Genomic DNA, 15445 nt, shown 5'->3' on the forward strand with positions numbered 1-15445 from the left:
GGATAAGAATTTTATTAAACTATTTAGGTATTTTTACTATTAACATAGATATACAAAGTAGACTGTCCTCGTGAGCTTAGCTCAGTTGGTTGGGACAATGCATAAAATATGTAAGGTCCGGGGTTCAAACCCCGGCCACCACAAAAAAAAAAAAAAATATAAAGTAGACCACCAAAAAAAAATATATATATATATATATAAAGTAGAAAATAACCCTTAAAATATTAAATATTAAAGTAGAAAATAATAATTTCATAGGGTATAATTTGAAAAATAAAATTAAAACTACAATAAAAAATAAAATTAAAACTACAATAAAAAAACTACAATAAAAATTGGAAGTGACAATCTTTTTGAAATAAACTATTTTTCAAGTAGAAAATAACCCTTAAAATATTAAAGTAGAAAATAATAATTTCATAGGGTATAATTTGAAAAATAAAATTAAAACTACAATAAAAAAACTACAATAAAAATTGGAAGTGACAATCTTTTTGAAATAAACTATTTTTCGACAAATGTGATAATTTTTAAGGAAAAACGATGTAATTCCGAATGAAAATAAAAAAGCATTTGTATGATATCGTAAGAGATCTCTTTCAATTTAATTAAAAGGTCTTAGATTCGTCCCCGTAAGCATAGCTCATCAAGGAAGTGATCTCATTAAAAGGTCAGAGATCTCGTTATCATAAAGAAATTCAATGTTAAGATCGGACCTCCTAAAACACCTCTTATCAAGGAAATGACCTGGTCCCCATCCTTGACAGGATGAAAAAATGCAATATTGATAGTTCTTCTACTTCAATTACCTCCTCTTGTGGTGGTATCTTCAGAAACTCTGACTCAATGTTCTTAGCTTGCATTGCTGAAGATTTGGATGGTGGCAGTGCATTCCATGCTGAGTTATCAATAGTTATGAGGACAATAGAAATTGCCAATCAGAGAAGATGGAGAAAATTATGGATTGAAATTGGCTCATCTCTAGTGGTCCTTGCATCTAAGAAGATATCTTTGGTTCCTTGTGTCTTAAGGAACAAATGGAAGAATTGCATTCATGTTCTTAAGCAAATGAATTATGTGATTACTTGCACCTATAGAGAAGGAAACAAATGTGCAGATAAGCTTGCTTCTTTTGGTCTTGTCATTCAGGGTCTTATTATCTGTTTAGAGGTGTTAGCTTCCTTAATAGTTTGTTTGGTCAAGATAGAATTGGTATGCCCAATTTTATATTTTGACATCTGTTTTATTACAATACTTAAATATATCATTGATCTATACGCTTTCACAAATTTTTGGTGTTGGTTGTAACCAAAAAATATATATTTGGTGTTGGTACCTACACTTCTTTTGTCTAGTTATAGGCACCTCTACAGAGTGGCATCTTATGATAAATTTTCAACTCTGTTCATATCGCAACCATGTTAATTTTGTCATCAAACGAGCCAATAGTTCGAGCTTTTTTTGTCATGAAAAGAGGTAACCGCTTTGAGTTGATTGCAACCATATTAATTTTTTTGGCATCATAGGTTTAGATATATCAAGTAGAAAGTGGTATTGTAATGAATGGATATTGCATGGATTATTGGATAAGCTAACAAACTATAAAATTATCAAATACAAGTATCATTAACTTGACGATTATTGGATATTGCATGGATCAACTTTACAAGTATCATGATTTAAACTTAGATGTTTTGTCCTTCAGCGGAATTTTGAAATTGGCTTAAGTAACTTGTGCATCAGTTAATCAACAAACCTCTCTAACTTGTGCATTTGTTTGTGCCATAAGGCAAGTGGTCAAGAGCATGGAAGTTAACGGAACATGTCACAGCCTGGTCCTCCAAAGGCTTCTTATTCTTGTCAAAGAGAGGTTTAATGATGTCCAATTTGATTCTACAATTTTTTGTATGAGTATCTTTTGATACTCAAATCATATCATTTAACAACTGAACAGTGATTTAATCAAATTCATGATTTGAAGGGTTATTTTGAAAATCAAATTAAAAATCATCTCAAAGTAGATCACTGGAATTGTATGTTTCATGTGTTTTAGTTTGCTAAATTAAGTGGAATTCGTCAAAATATATATTGATTACACTAATTCATAAAAATAACATATTCAAGATAACACCAGACTAAGGCAATGCAAAAGTGTCCTAGTCACAAACACTGGAGACTGGAGAGAATACAAAATTCCAAATGACTAGAGAGAATACAACTGAGAGCATAGCATAAAACCAAATAGGGGATATGCTATATTATACCTTTGTATCATGTCATATCATGTGATATTGCAAGAGCAATTACAACCTAGGAGTATATGCCACCGAACTTCTGAAGTATCAAGCATTTGCCACTGCAATTTAAGACTTGTGACCATCACATAAGCAATACCCAGCATTGCGTTTATAAGTTTGGTATTTGTTTCTTTGTTTTCTCTATTTTGTGAACCATGGCATATACCTAGAATTAAATCCCTGTCACTGATTCTCCATCATTCAACATCATTGAAGCCCTATCAGAAAGGAAAGCTCCACCCCTTTATGGAAAACAGGCAGCAGCTTATGATGTATGGTTATATAGAAATAAAAATAGTTAGGCTTAAATATTTGGTTCAATATATATAAGCCCTGTTATATATGCTATAAGGTTACATGAAAAATAGCAAGGCTTATATTAATCAGTCATTACAATCTTAAGCTGCCAGTTTTCACTTTGTTTTTAATTTCCACCAACTTTGCATTATTAAAATATCCATTCCTGCTCATTGCAGTCCTCACAAATCAATCTATATAAAATAGAGTAAACAAAGAACTTATTGAGCTTTGGTTCAATACCAACAATTGTGATAAATGAATACTTTCCATTTGAGAACTTATTGCAATAATAAATGGAGCAGCATCATATCAAAACCAGCCAAAGAACTAAGGAGGACAACAGAAGTGTTGGCTCACAAGGAGAGCCTAAAACAACAAGGAATCATCAGGTTGAGTTAAGAGACGCAACATCTTCACCAAAAACTTTAAAATATTACATATATAGGTCCTTTCACTAATATGTTATGTAGCATTCTCTTTTTCATTCAATGTAAAACTTCTTACTCACACTTAATACCCCAATAAGAAAGGGTATGGTTATCGCTGTGACTAATGTCTAAGCAATAGAGTTGGCTGGAGGATTTGAGAAGATATTAGGAAGGTCTTCAATCTTATTTTACTTGCAGTGTATCTTTTTTGTTATTTATATGCAGTACTGACACTTTATATTGAAGGTAGCTAACAAATTGCCGTCAATCCTTCCAGCCAACCACAATTGGTCAAAATTACCCTACTGCAAGCATTGTGATGGTAACAATTTGATGGAAATAGTGAAATATTTCACAATTCCCTTTGCTGTACCATGATAGTGTTGGAACTCAGTAATAGTCAATAATGCAAATGGTGTATAATTGAGTTGCAAGAGATGAGCAGAATGCTCTACACTGCAGAATATCCTCTCCTTTACAAAATGATTAACCAATTTCTGAAATCCTCTTACCTAGACCCTTCCCCTACCTAAATAATAAATTCTCCTGGAATCTGGGGACACAGAAAAACTCAGAGACCAGAAAAACTATTTTTTCTTGAAGGCCATTTAGACAGCAACATGAGGGTAGTAATGTGTATATGCTATTGTAACAGTTGATAACCAAGGATCATGGTAACTAAAATCAAGTAATATAAATACAAGTAATATTCATCTCTAAAAAAATTGACAAAAATTCCATGAATTAAGCTATTTAAGATTTCTTTAGTATTCCTATCTCCACAATGAATTATGCTTGATACAATCAAAATATAAATAGGGGAAACAATGAAACAACTCAAGAAAACATATAGAACAGTGTGATTGTAATTATTTTATAATAGTGTCCCACATTATTTTTGTGAAAATATCTAAAAGTCTTGTCATAATTGTTTTAATCAACTCATATTCAACAGAACATACCTTTTTCCTTTCTAAGCAATTGATGTACTCAACAGGAAGCAGCTGATGTACATATCAGCTTTACCAATCCTCAGTTTGCATTCAAATTTAAACTATAACATGAGGAGTAAAAAGCTTCCTACCCACGAAAAGGGTAGATTTCTTCCAGTTTATGTTATGAGATAGAATTCCAAATGATATGTACATGAACCAGCTAGCGTATCAAATGAAACCTCCAAATAATTGAGCATATTCTGAAGCATACACTATACTATAATCTTAAGTCATACTGCAAGAGTAATTACAGAAACACTGTCTTTAACTATGAGAGTAAATAAAAAGAAAAATATAATTACTCCAACACTGAGCTATGATACTCCTAAACCAGCAAGATCCATGAACACCAAACTAGATACACAATCAACACCAAGAGCGGAAGCAAGATCCGTGAACACCAAACAACATAGACTATTGACGCCAAAAGTAGCATCGGAGAATAGCAAACAACATCCATCAAACCAATAGCAGCAACACGCCTCATCAAAAACAAGACACGGCTTTATGAAGTGCGTAAATATCTCAGTGACAGAAATAATCAAAATTGGCAACATCCAATAATGTATTTGATTCCTTGGTGACACACTCGACATCCACCGTACTCCATTTATGCATTACAACAATTGCTTCTTCAACCCTACATAATAATCGCAAAATGAAATAATCAGCCCAAAAGAATCATGAAAAATCATGAAAGTAGAGTGTAGACCATCACTCATGAAGATCCAAGCAAGAAACTTTCCATCCTCAGATTGTAACAATAAGAGCTCCATGTTCCACCCAAGTCAAAATATAAAATTCCTGAGTTTAACATCACATGACCAAAACCAGCACATACCACTTGAAGCTAAGGACATATACATTGAATGAGACAATAACAGGTCAACACCTTATAAAGAACACAACTCTCCTTGAAAATTTATATATTCTAACCTTCTATTAGACACCAATTCATTCACTGCAGGACCGCAGCCACTATCACACTTAACTTTTCTTACCATTCCTTAACAGAAATCCATCCCCTCATTTAGCCAGCATCAAAGTTTAAATTATGTCAGTAAGTAAGAAACAATAAGCATCAATATCCTCTACTTTATTTATCCTCAAACCATGTGGAACCCAGTATGCCATGGATTGCCACACACCCTAATATACTCCAAGACAACAAAAAATATCACAAATACTCCAAGACATATAAGGTATCAACATATTATAGCCCAACCAGAAAAATAATCAGAAATATCAAAACAGGCTAGCTTATAATCTCATTCCAAATGTCCTTTAAAAACAAGTTGGCCCATGTGTCGGGAGTTACCTCCCTTGTTAATTTTTAGAATTGACCTCTAATTAGATTGACATATCAAGAACCCCATGGGATTCAAAAACAGGGTGATAAAGAAGGAACATGACAAACCAGGAACCTTAATTGTTATCCACTTACATGTTCTGACATTGGTTTTTTTAATTATTTATCCCAATTGAATATTTGTTTTGGGAAAATTGCATCTAGTTTCTAGACAGCCAGATAGTTCATATTATTGGAAACCATAAAATCTGTCAAACCTTCTTCCTTTCAATTTTGTAGCTAGGCAGTTCAAAAAACTGATAAAAAGAAAGAATAGAGTGATATGCATTTGATAGGAACCTAAAAGGGAAAAGTAGGGCTAGGGAGAGAGAATAAAAGTTAGTTAGCACTTATCGGTTTTAGGGGATTTTCTGTTATAAAAGACAGGGAAGGGTGGTGAGTAATTCACTTAGAGATATTGTTAGAGTTGGTTATGAGAGATTTCTCTCTAGTTAAGAGCATTGAGTTCTAGTAGGAGAGTTCACAGTTCGGTTTATCTTTTCATTTCCTGTTTCTACCATTGTAGAGCTCTTGAGCTCATCATTATACCATTCAATAATATACAGTTTTGTTTTTGGATTTTATGAGTTCTATAAACATTCATTTTGCAAAACTGATGAGAAAGTTCATTTCTAATTCTTACTTTATACAATCTCTCAGCAAATTTCTAACTAACAACATAGCACAAATACACTGTTGAACTCAATCTCACAAACAACTCTAGCTCTACTTAAATTCAAATCTCTGAAAGCCATAAGGAACCATTGATATCATGAAAATATCCAAATGAACATAACACATATTTTAATTAATATTAAATTAATAGTGAGTACATTGTGTAGTCCATCATCTTTTGTAAATGCAACTATAAGTAAATAAAATAACAAATAATAACAATTCTATTACTTTCATCAAAATTCAAATAACCAAATATGTAACAAGAAATCACCTTATCTAGTCTTTATCTTCCAAAAGACCTCTAGCAATCATTTCACGCAGTAATTTCTCTGCCTTTTCGTTCTTATCCTTTTCAAATAGAGCGTGAATAATTGTTTGATAAGTTACAACATTAGGAATGCATCTGCCGTCTTCCATTTTTGACAACAGATCCTCGGCTTCATCAAGCAAGCCCTCTAAACAAAGACCATTGATCATAATATTATATGTCCAGACCGTTACATTATAGCCTTTAATCAAAAGATCCTGAAAAATCACTTGTGCATTCTCAAGTCTTCCTTGTTTGCACAGTCCATCCATAAGTATATTGTATGTGTTAATATTTGGTTGAATGCCCTGATCTTTAATTTTCTTGACCAATGCAATTGCCTTGTCAACTTGATGGTTTTTACATAAAGCATGTACGAAGGAATTGTAAGTGATTACATCGGCATGTTGACCTCCATCATGCATCTGATCAAGAAGCTCCCATGCATGAGAGATTCTCCCTGATTTGCACAAACCATCAATGAGAGAATTGTAAGCAACCTTATCAGGAGCAATTCCTATGGACCAGATTTCATTAAAGAGACTAAAGGCTTCTTGGATCATTTTATTCTTACAGAATCCATTAATGATAGTAGTATAGCTCTGAGCATCAGGAGCCACTCCTATTCGAGAAATAATGCTTAGCACTTGTTTGGCCTTATTAACTTCATTAACAAGGCAATATCCATCCATTATTGAATTGTAGGTAACAACATCCGGTATTACACCTTCTTTCATCATAACGGCTAACAGATTCTTAGCTCTTTTCACATTTCCTTCCTTACAAAGAGCATCGACCAATATATTAAAAGTATACACATTTGGGTTGATGTTTTTCAATAGCATTTCATGGAACAAACCAAATGCTTCTTTCAGTTGACCAACAATGCAAAATCCATAAATTAGAGCACTAAAAGTGACAACATCAGGATAAATTTTCTTTGCAATCATTTCAGAATATAACGCATAGGCGTCAATCACCAATTTATCTTTACACAAACTATCAATGATTGTGTTGTGCATTACCACATCAGTCATGATCAATTTCCCATCAATCTTTCTCAACATTTGCAAGGCAGCTCTTGTTTCCCTCATTTTACACAACCCATTGATTAAGGTCCCATAACTAACATGATTTAACTGAAATCCAAGTGCAAGTACATGGTCATGAAAGTGAAGAGCTTCCTTGACCTTACCATTAAGACACATACCTTTGATAAGTGTTGTGAGGGTTACAATATCCGGCTGAAACCCCACCTTGAAAATCTTCCCCAATAGTGAAAATGCAGAAATCATTTGGCCCATGTGGCAGTAACAATTAATGAGAATATTGAAAGTAAAAATATTAGGAGTAATTCCATGGAATTCCAATTGGTGAGAAAGGGAAATGACAGTGGGGTAATGTTTGTTGTTAGTCTTAACAAGGGAACCTAAAATCTTATTAAATTCAATGATGGGTGGAGTAGGACGCATACGAAGCATGCAATTGAATGAAGAAATAGCATTATCAACATTAACATTACTAGGAACAAAGCGAGATTGAGAGTACAGTCTTCTACTTAAGAAGGGAATAGTAAGAAAAGAAAGAATAGAAGAAGAAGAAGAAGAAGACCGAAACCTGAACATTTAAGCGGTAGAGAAGAGGAACGAAACGTTGTTGGTTGGCGGAACAGAAACGGAGAGCTTGAACACACAAACGGAGCTTCTAAGCAATGAATGTAAGACGACGACAACAATCAGGGTATTGAAAGGGGGAAAATGTTTTTTACTACTTTCATTTCATTTTTCTCACTTGTAAATAAGAGATTTTGAGAAAGTTGTTATATTTTTAAGATAGAGTTAAGAAAAAAAAAAGTTTTATGAATGTAAAGGATTTCTCTCAAAAACAAAATGAATGTAAAGGATTAAATATGTTTTTATCCTTATAAATATATTAATTTTTTGTTTTAATTTCTATAAAAAAAAAAAATCAACTTTTAGTCTCTATAAAATTTTCTATCATTAATTTTGGTCTCTATTTTAAAATAAACTTTTGTATTTTTTAATGAAATTGTGTAGAAATGTGTAGAATACGGTAAAAATATCTATAAAAATTAGAATTTTTTAACAAAACATAAATTAAAATGAATTTTTAACCATAAAAAATATAAACATTCATATTTAATTCATACGAGTTTACTTAAAAGGAGAGACCAAAAGTGAAGAAGAAAATTTGTAGAGGGACTAAAACGAAATATTGGCATGTTTATAAGAATCAAAAACATATTTAACCCCATGAATAAGTTCATGTGTAATCATTCATAAGTCTCTCTGATAATAAATCTCACAAAATAAAAAAGTTTAAAAATTGTTTTTTTAAACATATAACAAATTTAATCTAAAATCATTCATATTAGTGAACTGAATAACAAATTTAAACATATTAAATTTTTTTGTGTTAATCGTCTGGTTCACGGGGGAAGGTGGCGAAGAATTGTTCTATCCATAAATCAAATTCAGGTTTTATTGAATAATTTGTCATTGGTGGAGCTCATTAAACACTAGAATCCAATCGGTTGGTTTAGTAAACATTATATTTAGAAATAAAGGCTACCACAAATTACATGATTTTTTTTTTTTGTGGTGTCTTTATTATGCATTCTCCCTACCAACTGAGCTAAGCTTACGAGGACACAAATTATATGATTTATAAGAAAATAAGTCTTTTATAAGTAATTAACATGATTTTCTTATCATCCTCTAAAATAATATATATTGATTTGCTTATCTTTACTTTTCACTTATTATTATTATTATTACAAAAAAAATATTTATCTTTTATAAAAAAAACATAATTAATCTTCTTATATTATGACTATTTAAATAAAATTTGCCTCTAAAAAAAAATGTAAGATTTGAATCATAAATATTTTTTCTTGGTTAATATTGTCTCTATTCCATAATAGTTAATATTAACATTGCCTTTTTTTTTTAAAAAAAAAGTGAGTTTAGTAATAAATTTGAGGGTAAAACTTACATTTGAAGACAAAGGCTACAAATTTTAGGCACCTCTAAACATGTTGGGTCAACCTTGTAGAGAGGAAAATAAAGTCTAATCAAAGACGATTAACTTTTTACGATTGGTTTCGCCATCCAAAAAAAACTTCATTAGTATTCAGAATATAAGGAAAATATTACTTAGCAGATGGCCAACAAGTACATGTTTACAAAGGAAATTGGACTAAGTGCAATATTCATAGAATAAGAAAACAAACAATATACTCGTTTTCATTGTCATATTCATGATTCCTTACAACTAGTTGATGAAAATATATTATGTTGATTCTAACCTAGAGTCCTCAAGCTTAGAGGAAATATGAATATCATATGCCTAAATTTCTGAATCCATGTCCATTCTTGATTATGAGTGTGAATTTTCAATTTTTCTCAACAGAATTCACATATTGCAGCCAATGGAATATGTGAAATCTGTCTTCCCAGTAGAAGTTTTAGCTCAAACTGTTATAGCAAATAAGAAAGTAGTAACAAAATTTGGCATGAATAAAGTAGCAAGAGTTACTGAAGTAAAGAAGTAAACTATAAGTCATGGAGTGGATAAATATGGAAGTGATGTCAGTTGTCACCAAACTTTGCAAGTTGTTCATCTCTCAAGCCATTGAACAATGCAGAACAGAAAGACGACAATTCCATCATTTGTAAAATCTGGTAAAACAGTAGTACCCTGCAAGACATGAATGATGAAACATAACCAATACAATAAAGAATATTCTATATGTATAAAGAAAATATAAATGCATTTCTGGCATATGTTGGAAAGTTCTTAAGAAAACTATATGCATTGTTCAATTGTAGGTCTGTTCAAATATAGCTTCACATTTTTCTTATAAAAAAATAGTTATGCATTTTGTTCCACATACAGATGTTGCATCGATTTTTTTTTTTTACTTTTTTGTTTGTATGCTTCACTGTAATCCTGTGTACATTTTGTTCTATTTTGACTGCATATAAGTCTCAACTGATTTTGGGATGTGCTATGTTTAATGGAGTTGCAGACAGTACACTAACTTTGCTACAAGTACAACTGAAGCATATGCACATGGTTAAACTTGATTTGTTTTCTCTATTTGATTTCTCTATTTGTACAGCAACTCTAATTAGATGGTATCTATTTAGATGTTGGGTTGTTTTGATGTGTAGTAGAGGGGAAGCTTCAAGTGGCTTGTGAATTGTGATGGTATGTATAGTTCCTTTAGTGGTATAAACAAAAGGCCACACAATTTTCCTACATATCTTAGTAAACAGGCCTATAAAAGTTACCTTATAGTTCAACCATAATGTGTCAACACAATCACCTTTTTTTACCATGTTTATTGTCATCTGTAACAACATAGCAGATAGGAACGGTAAGTGGGTGCAGTAAAACAGTTCATTGGATCCCAACAACATAGGCATATTTTGAAATTGATGGTATGACAAGGACAATTAGTGGTATCTCAATTAATGCAAGTGTAAAACAGCTCAATCCAACACAAAAGTCTCAGCACATCAATACAGCATGGATTGTATTCCTGAAATACAGAATAAAACAGAAGAATCGCAGTCCCTCCAGATCGGAAAAAAATGTCTTATATCAAATTTAACAGGGCATAATTTAGACAATAAAGGAAGGAGGAGCCAGTAAACCAGTCATCATAACAAACTAAAAACTTGCGTGTTGAGAGAAACTAAAATCGCCGAATATGGTTGCTTTGTGATTACTGATGCATGAGAGCTAATTGGCATCATAATATACCAAAAACTTGTGTATTGAGAGAGCCTAAAGTCACAGAATATGACTGCTTTGTAATTAGAGATGCATGAGAAAGGTCACAGTTAGCTAAAATATAACAGAGTTACGATCCAAGTTAAATTTGAGCATCATAGAAGGCCGGAATACAATCTGTGGTAAGTTATAGCCTATAACAGTCAGCTTCTAGTAAGTTAGCAATAAACTGGAGTCAATTCAAGCAACTTTAAATACTACATTACATTATGACTAGAAACATAAGGACGTCTTACAGCAAATGGGGACACATCGTATCCACCAATCAGAAATTCATAATTGTTTAACTCCTGTTATGGATACTCATACGATAGAAAAAACACAAAAAATAAAAAGTTCAAAGGGACAAGAGAAACAAGTGTGCTGTGTGCATATGTAACAAGCAACATAGAACAAAAGCTCTACCTCATTTCAAATTCACAAAAGCTTTAATTAATCCTTTTCAACACTCTCAACTGAACTAAAATCTAACATTACAATATTAATATTACGCTTCATTGCATATGAAAAGTTTTCATCATGTCTTTGTTTTACCTCAAAAAATTAAAAATAAATACATAATATATGCATACTTGTGACTAACCAATTTTGCCAAGATTATAATATACTTATTGCTTCATTTCAACACTCAATAACATATACCAGAACATTAACATTCAAATCTACTACCTTCTTAGAATGGTATTTGATTTTACTCACTAAAAGTGATCAATGAATAAAAAACAAACCTTAAAAGTAAATGATGTTGACAATGCATCGAAAAGATAAAGGTTAACTATGTCAAGACAAAAAATCATCCATTGACACCATTCTAATATTGAAATGAACATAACAACAACACATGACTTTTGATTAAAATTGAAGTGATAGTGAGAACAATGAGTTTTATGCAATTATCAACAAAATAAATAAATAAATCATAGTGATTACATAGTTTTCATCAAAATAACAATTTATATAATGAGAAATTATCTGACCTAGAGTTACTCTTCAGGTAGACCTCTAGCAATCATTTTCCGAAGAAGTTTCTCTGCCTTTTCATTCTCATCTTTATGAAAGAGTGCACGGATAATAGTTTCATAAGTTACCGCATTAGGAATGATACTATTGTCTTCCATTTTTGACAACAACGCCTCTGCTTCATCAAACAAGCCCTCTTTACAAAGTCCATTGATCATGATATTATACGTTCCGATATTTAGACTATAACCCTGAATCAAAAGATCCTGAAAAACATCCCGTGCATTCTTAAGTTGTCCTCCTTTGCATAGTCCATCAATAAGTATATTGTATGTGCACATATCTGGTTGAATGTCCTGGTCTTTAATTTTCTTGACTAATGCAATAGCCTTGTCAACATGTTGGTTTTTGCATAAAGCATCTATTAAAGAACTGTAAGTAAATATGTCAGGTGGTTGACCATTAACATGCATCTCATCAACAAGCTCCCAAGCATACGAGATTCTTCCTAATTTGCACAAACAATCAATGAGAGAGCTGTAAGTATCTGTATTAGGAGCAATTCCTCTGCAGCACATTTCCTTAAAGAGAATCAAGGCTTCATTGACCATTTTAATCTTACAGAATCCGTTAATCATGATATTATAGCTCTGAGCATTAGGAGCCACTCCCATTCGAGCAATAGTGCTTAAAACATGTTTGGCCTTATTCACTTCATTAACTAGGCAATATCCCTCCATTATTGAAGTGTAGGTAACAACATTCGGTATTACACCTTCTTTCATCATCATAGCCAACACATTTTTAGCTTCTTTCATCTTTCCTTCCTTACATAGAGCATCAACCAATATAGTAAAAGTATACACGCTTGGGTTAATGTTTTTCAATACCATTTGATGGAACAAACCAAATGCATCTTTCAATTGATTAACAATGCAACATCCATATATTAGAGAGTTGAAAGTGACAACATCAGGCGAAATTTTCTTTGCAATCATTTCAGAATATATCTCATAAGCATCATTAACAAGCTTATCTTTACACAAACCATCAATGATTGTGTTATACATTACTACATCGGGGTTGACCAATTTTCCTTCAATTTGTCTCAACAACTGTAATGCGGCTCTTGTTTCCCCGATTTTACATAATCCATTGATCAAGGTCGCATAAGTAACTTGGTTCAATTGAAATCCAAGTGTAAGCACATGGTCGTGAAAGTGTAGAGCTTCCTTCACCTTACGGTTTAAACACAAACCTTTGACAAGAGTAGTCAAGGTTATGGTATTGGGTTGATAACCCATCTTGAGAATTTTGGCCAAAATAGAAAAGGCAAAATTCAATTGACCAAGATGACAGTAACAATTGATCAAGATACTCAAAGTAACAATATCAGGAATAATTCTGTTGAATTCTAATCGGTGATAAAGAGAAATAGCAGTGGTGTATGAATAGCAGTTGTTGTTAGTCTTAACAAGGGAACCTAAAACTTTGTTAAATTGAATGATGGATGGAGTGGGACGCTTACAGAGCATGTGATTGAATGAAGAAATGACATTATCAACATCAACATTATTGGGAATGAATGATGAAAATGTTTTTGTTAAGAAGGGAATAATAAGAAAAGTTGGTTTAGAAGAAGAAATGCGAAACCTGAAGCATGATGAAAACAGCGACGACATTTGAATGATGGAAAGGAGATGAGTGTCACTGAACGAAGTGGAAAGCTGATGGTGGTTACTTCGTTGAGAACTGCAACAAGGAATAGGAATAGGAGCGTATATTTATGTTTGGGTTAATATGTATTTACCCTGTAATTTGAGCGAATTTCGGTTTAGCCCTGTAAAAAAGATTATTTAGTTTCCACCCTATAATATGAAGATTCTCCACAAAATACCCCTGTAATATGAAGATTCTCCACAAAACACCTCTGACCTCATCCAGACGCTGACGTGGCACACCACTGTGTAATTATTTTAATTTTAATTTTTTAAAAACCTGAAACGTGTGTAATGCACGCTGACGTAGCACGCCACTGTGTAATTAATTTTCAAAAATTTAAAAATAAGAAGAAAAAAAATCATTTTTTTTAAAAAAACGAAAAAATTTAATTTTCGTTTATATTAATTTTTTTCAAAAAATAAAAAAATTTAGAAAAAAATTATTATTTTTTTTACCAAAACATTAAAAAATTAGCTTATATTATTTTTTTTTGAATATTTTAAAAATTTAAATTTAATTTGGATTTTTTAAAAATTAGCTTATATATATAAAGAAAACAACATCTTTCAGCTCTTTTGGACTGGTTGTTTCTTTTCAAAAATGTCCTCAATTTTCAATACAAATAAAACATGTAACACATCGTAAATATTAAAAAAACTTCCAGATTTTTTTATCCTCAATTTTTAAATATTAGAAAATATTCTCAAATTTGTTACATATCGTAAAAAAAATTGAAAAAAAAATCTGAATTTTCCTAAATTTTTAAATCAATTTGTACACAGATTTTTAAAAATAAAAATATTTTCCAGATTTTTTTTTTGTTGAGAAAATTTTAAAAACTTCTTTTTCGAAAAAAATCTGTTTTAAATTTCAAAAAATATATATTTCTAAATTTTTGAAAAATAAATACCAACTTTTTCCATATTAATGTTTTATTTTCGGGATTTTATTTGTTAAATTTTCTAGACTTTTTCATTTTTTTTTAGGGATAGACTTTTTCATTTTACCAGATTTTTTAATTTTTCCATATTTTTTTATTAAATTTTCTATATTTTTTCATTACTTTTCAGTTTACCAGATTTTTTTTTCATTTTATTAATTTTTCATAATTGTTTTCATTTTTTAAAATAATTTAATCATTTTTTTTAATTTTTATTAATTTTTCCAGAATTTATTTAATTTTTTATGATTTTTTTTAAAAAAATACAAATGCCACATGTACCCTTTAAAAAAATAAAAAATAAAAAAATATACAGTCAGCATGCCACATAATCATATATGCACAGTCAGCATGCCACGTCAGCTCGCCGCGTCATCAATTCTGCCCAGTGACATAGGTCAGGGGCTAAAATCAAAGAATCTTATTTTACAGGGTTGGAATCTAAAGAATCTTTTTTACATGGGGTAAACCGGAACTCGCTCAAATTACAGGGGGGTAAAGACATATTAACCCTTTATGGTTTTAAGCACAATCTTACATTTTTACGGACTTATTTTTATTTTATTTTTTTTGTGATAAAAAAAATAAAAAATATCTTAAATGTCAATTTGTTTACATCTAATAGCTATTTGCATATCATCCGTCAAAT

General features: G+C 31.3%; 2 protein-coding genes across 3 annotated transcripts; both read right to left on the reverse strand.

Annotated features, from left to right (window-relative positions):
* Positions 1 to 4091: 4091 nt before the first annotated feature.
* LOC146916300 (uncharacterized) lies at positions 4092 to 8126 on the reverse strand. Its single transcript, XM_085718428.1, has 2 exons — positions 6318 to 8126; positions 4092 to 4660 (listed from the first exon to the last, which is right to left on the reverse strand). Exon 1 carries the CDS (start codon positions 7976 to 7978, stop codon positions 6323 to 6325), a length of 1656 nt encoding a protein of 551 aa, XP_085574554.1. The 5' UTR covers positions 7979 to 8126; the 3' UTR covers positions 4092 to 4660; positions 6318 to 6322.
* A 1388-nt stretch (positions 8127 to 9514) lies between these two features.
* Positions 9515 to 14178, reverse strand: LOC146916301 (uncharacterized). 2 transcript variants are annotated; one of them, XR_015014975.1, is made up of 3 exons: positions 12152 to 14178; positions 10670 to 10729; positions 9515 to 10073 (listed from the first exon to the last, which is right to left on the reverse strand). XR_015014975.1 is itself a non-coding variant. In XM_085718427.1 (2 exons), exon 1 carries the CDS (start codon positions 13814 to 13816, stop codon positions 12158 to 12160), a length of 1659 nt encoding a protein of 552 aa, XP_085574553.1. In that variant the 5' UTR covers positions 13817 to 14178; the 3' UTR covers positions 9515 to 10073; positions 12152 to 12157. The 2 variants fall into 2 exon arrangements, 1 of the variants encoding a protein (XP_085574553.1); XM_085718427.1 differs by lacking the exon at positions 10670 to 10729.
* Between the last annotated feature and the right edge of the window lie 1267 nt (positions 14179 to 15445).

This window comes from Medicago sativa, chromosome 6 (genome assembly GCF_051527215.1).
Source record: "Medicago sativa cultivar Bolivia chromosome 6, Bolivia_mono, whole genome shotgun sequence".
In the NCBI taxonomy this organism is placed as follows: Eukaryota; Viridiplantae; Streptophyta; class Magnoliopsida; order Fabales; family Fabaceae; genus Medicago; species Medicago sativa.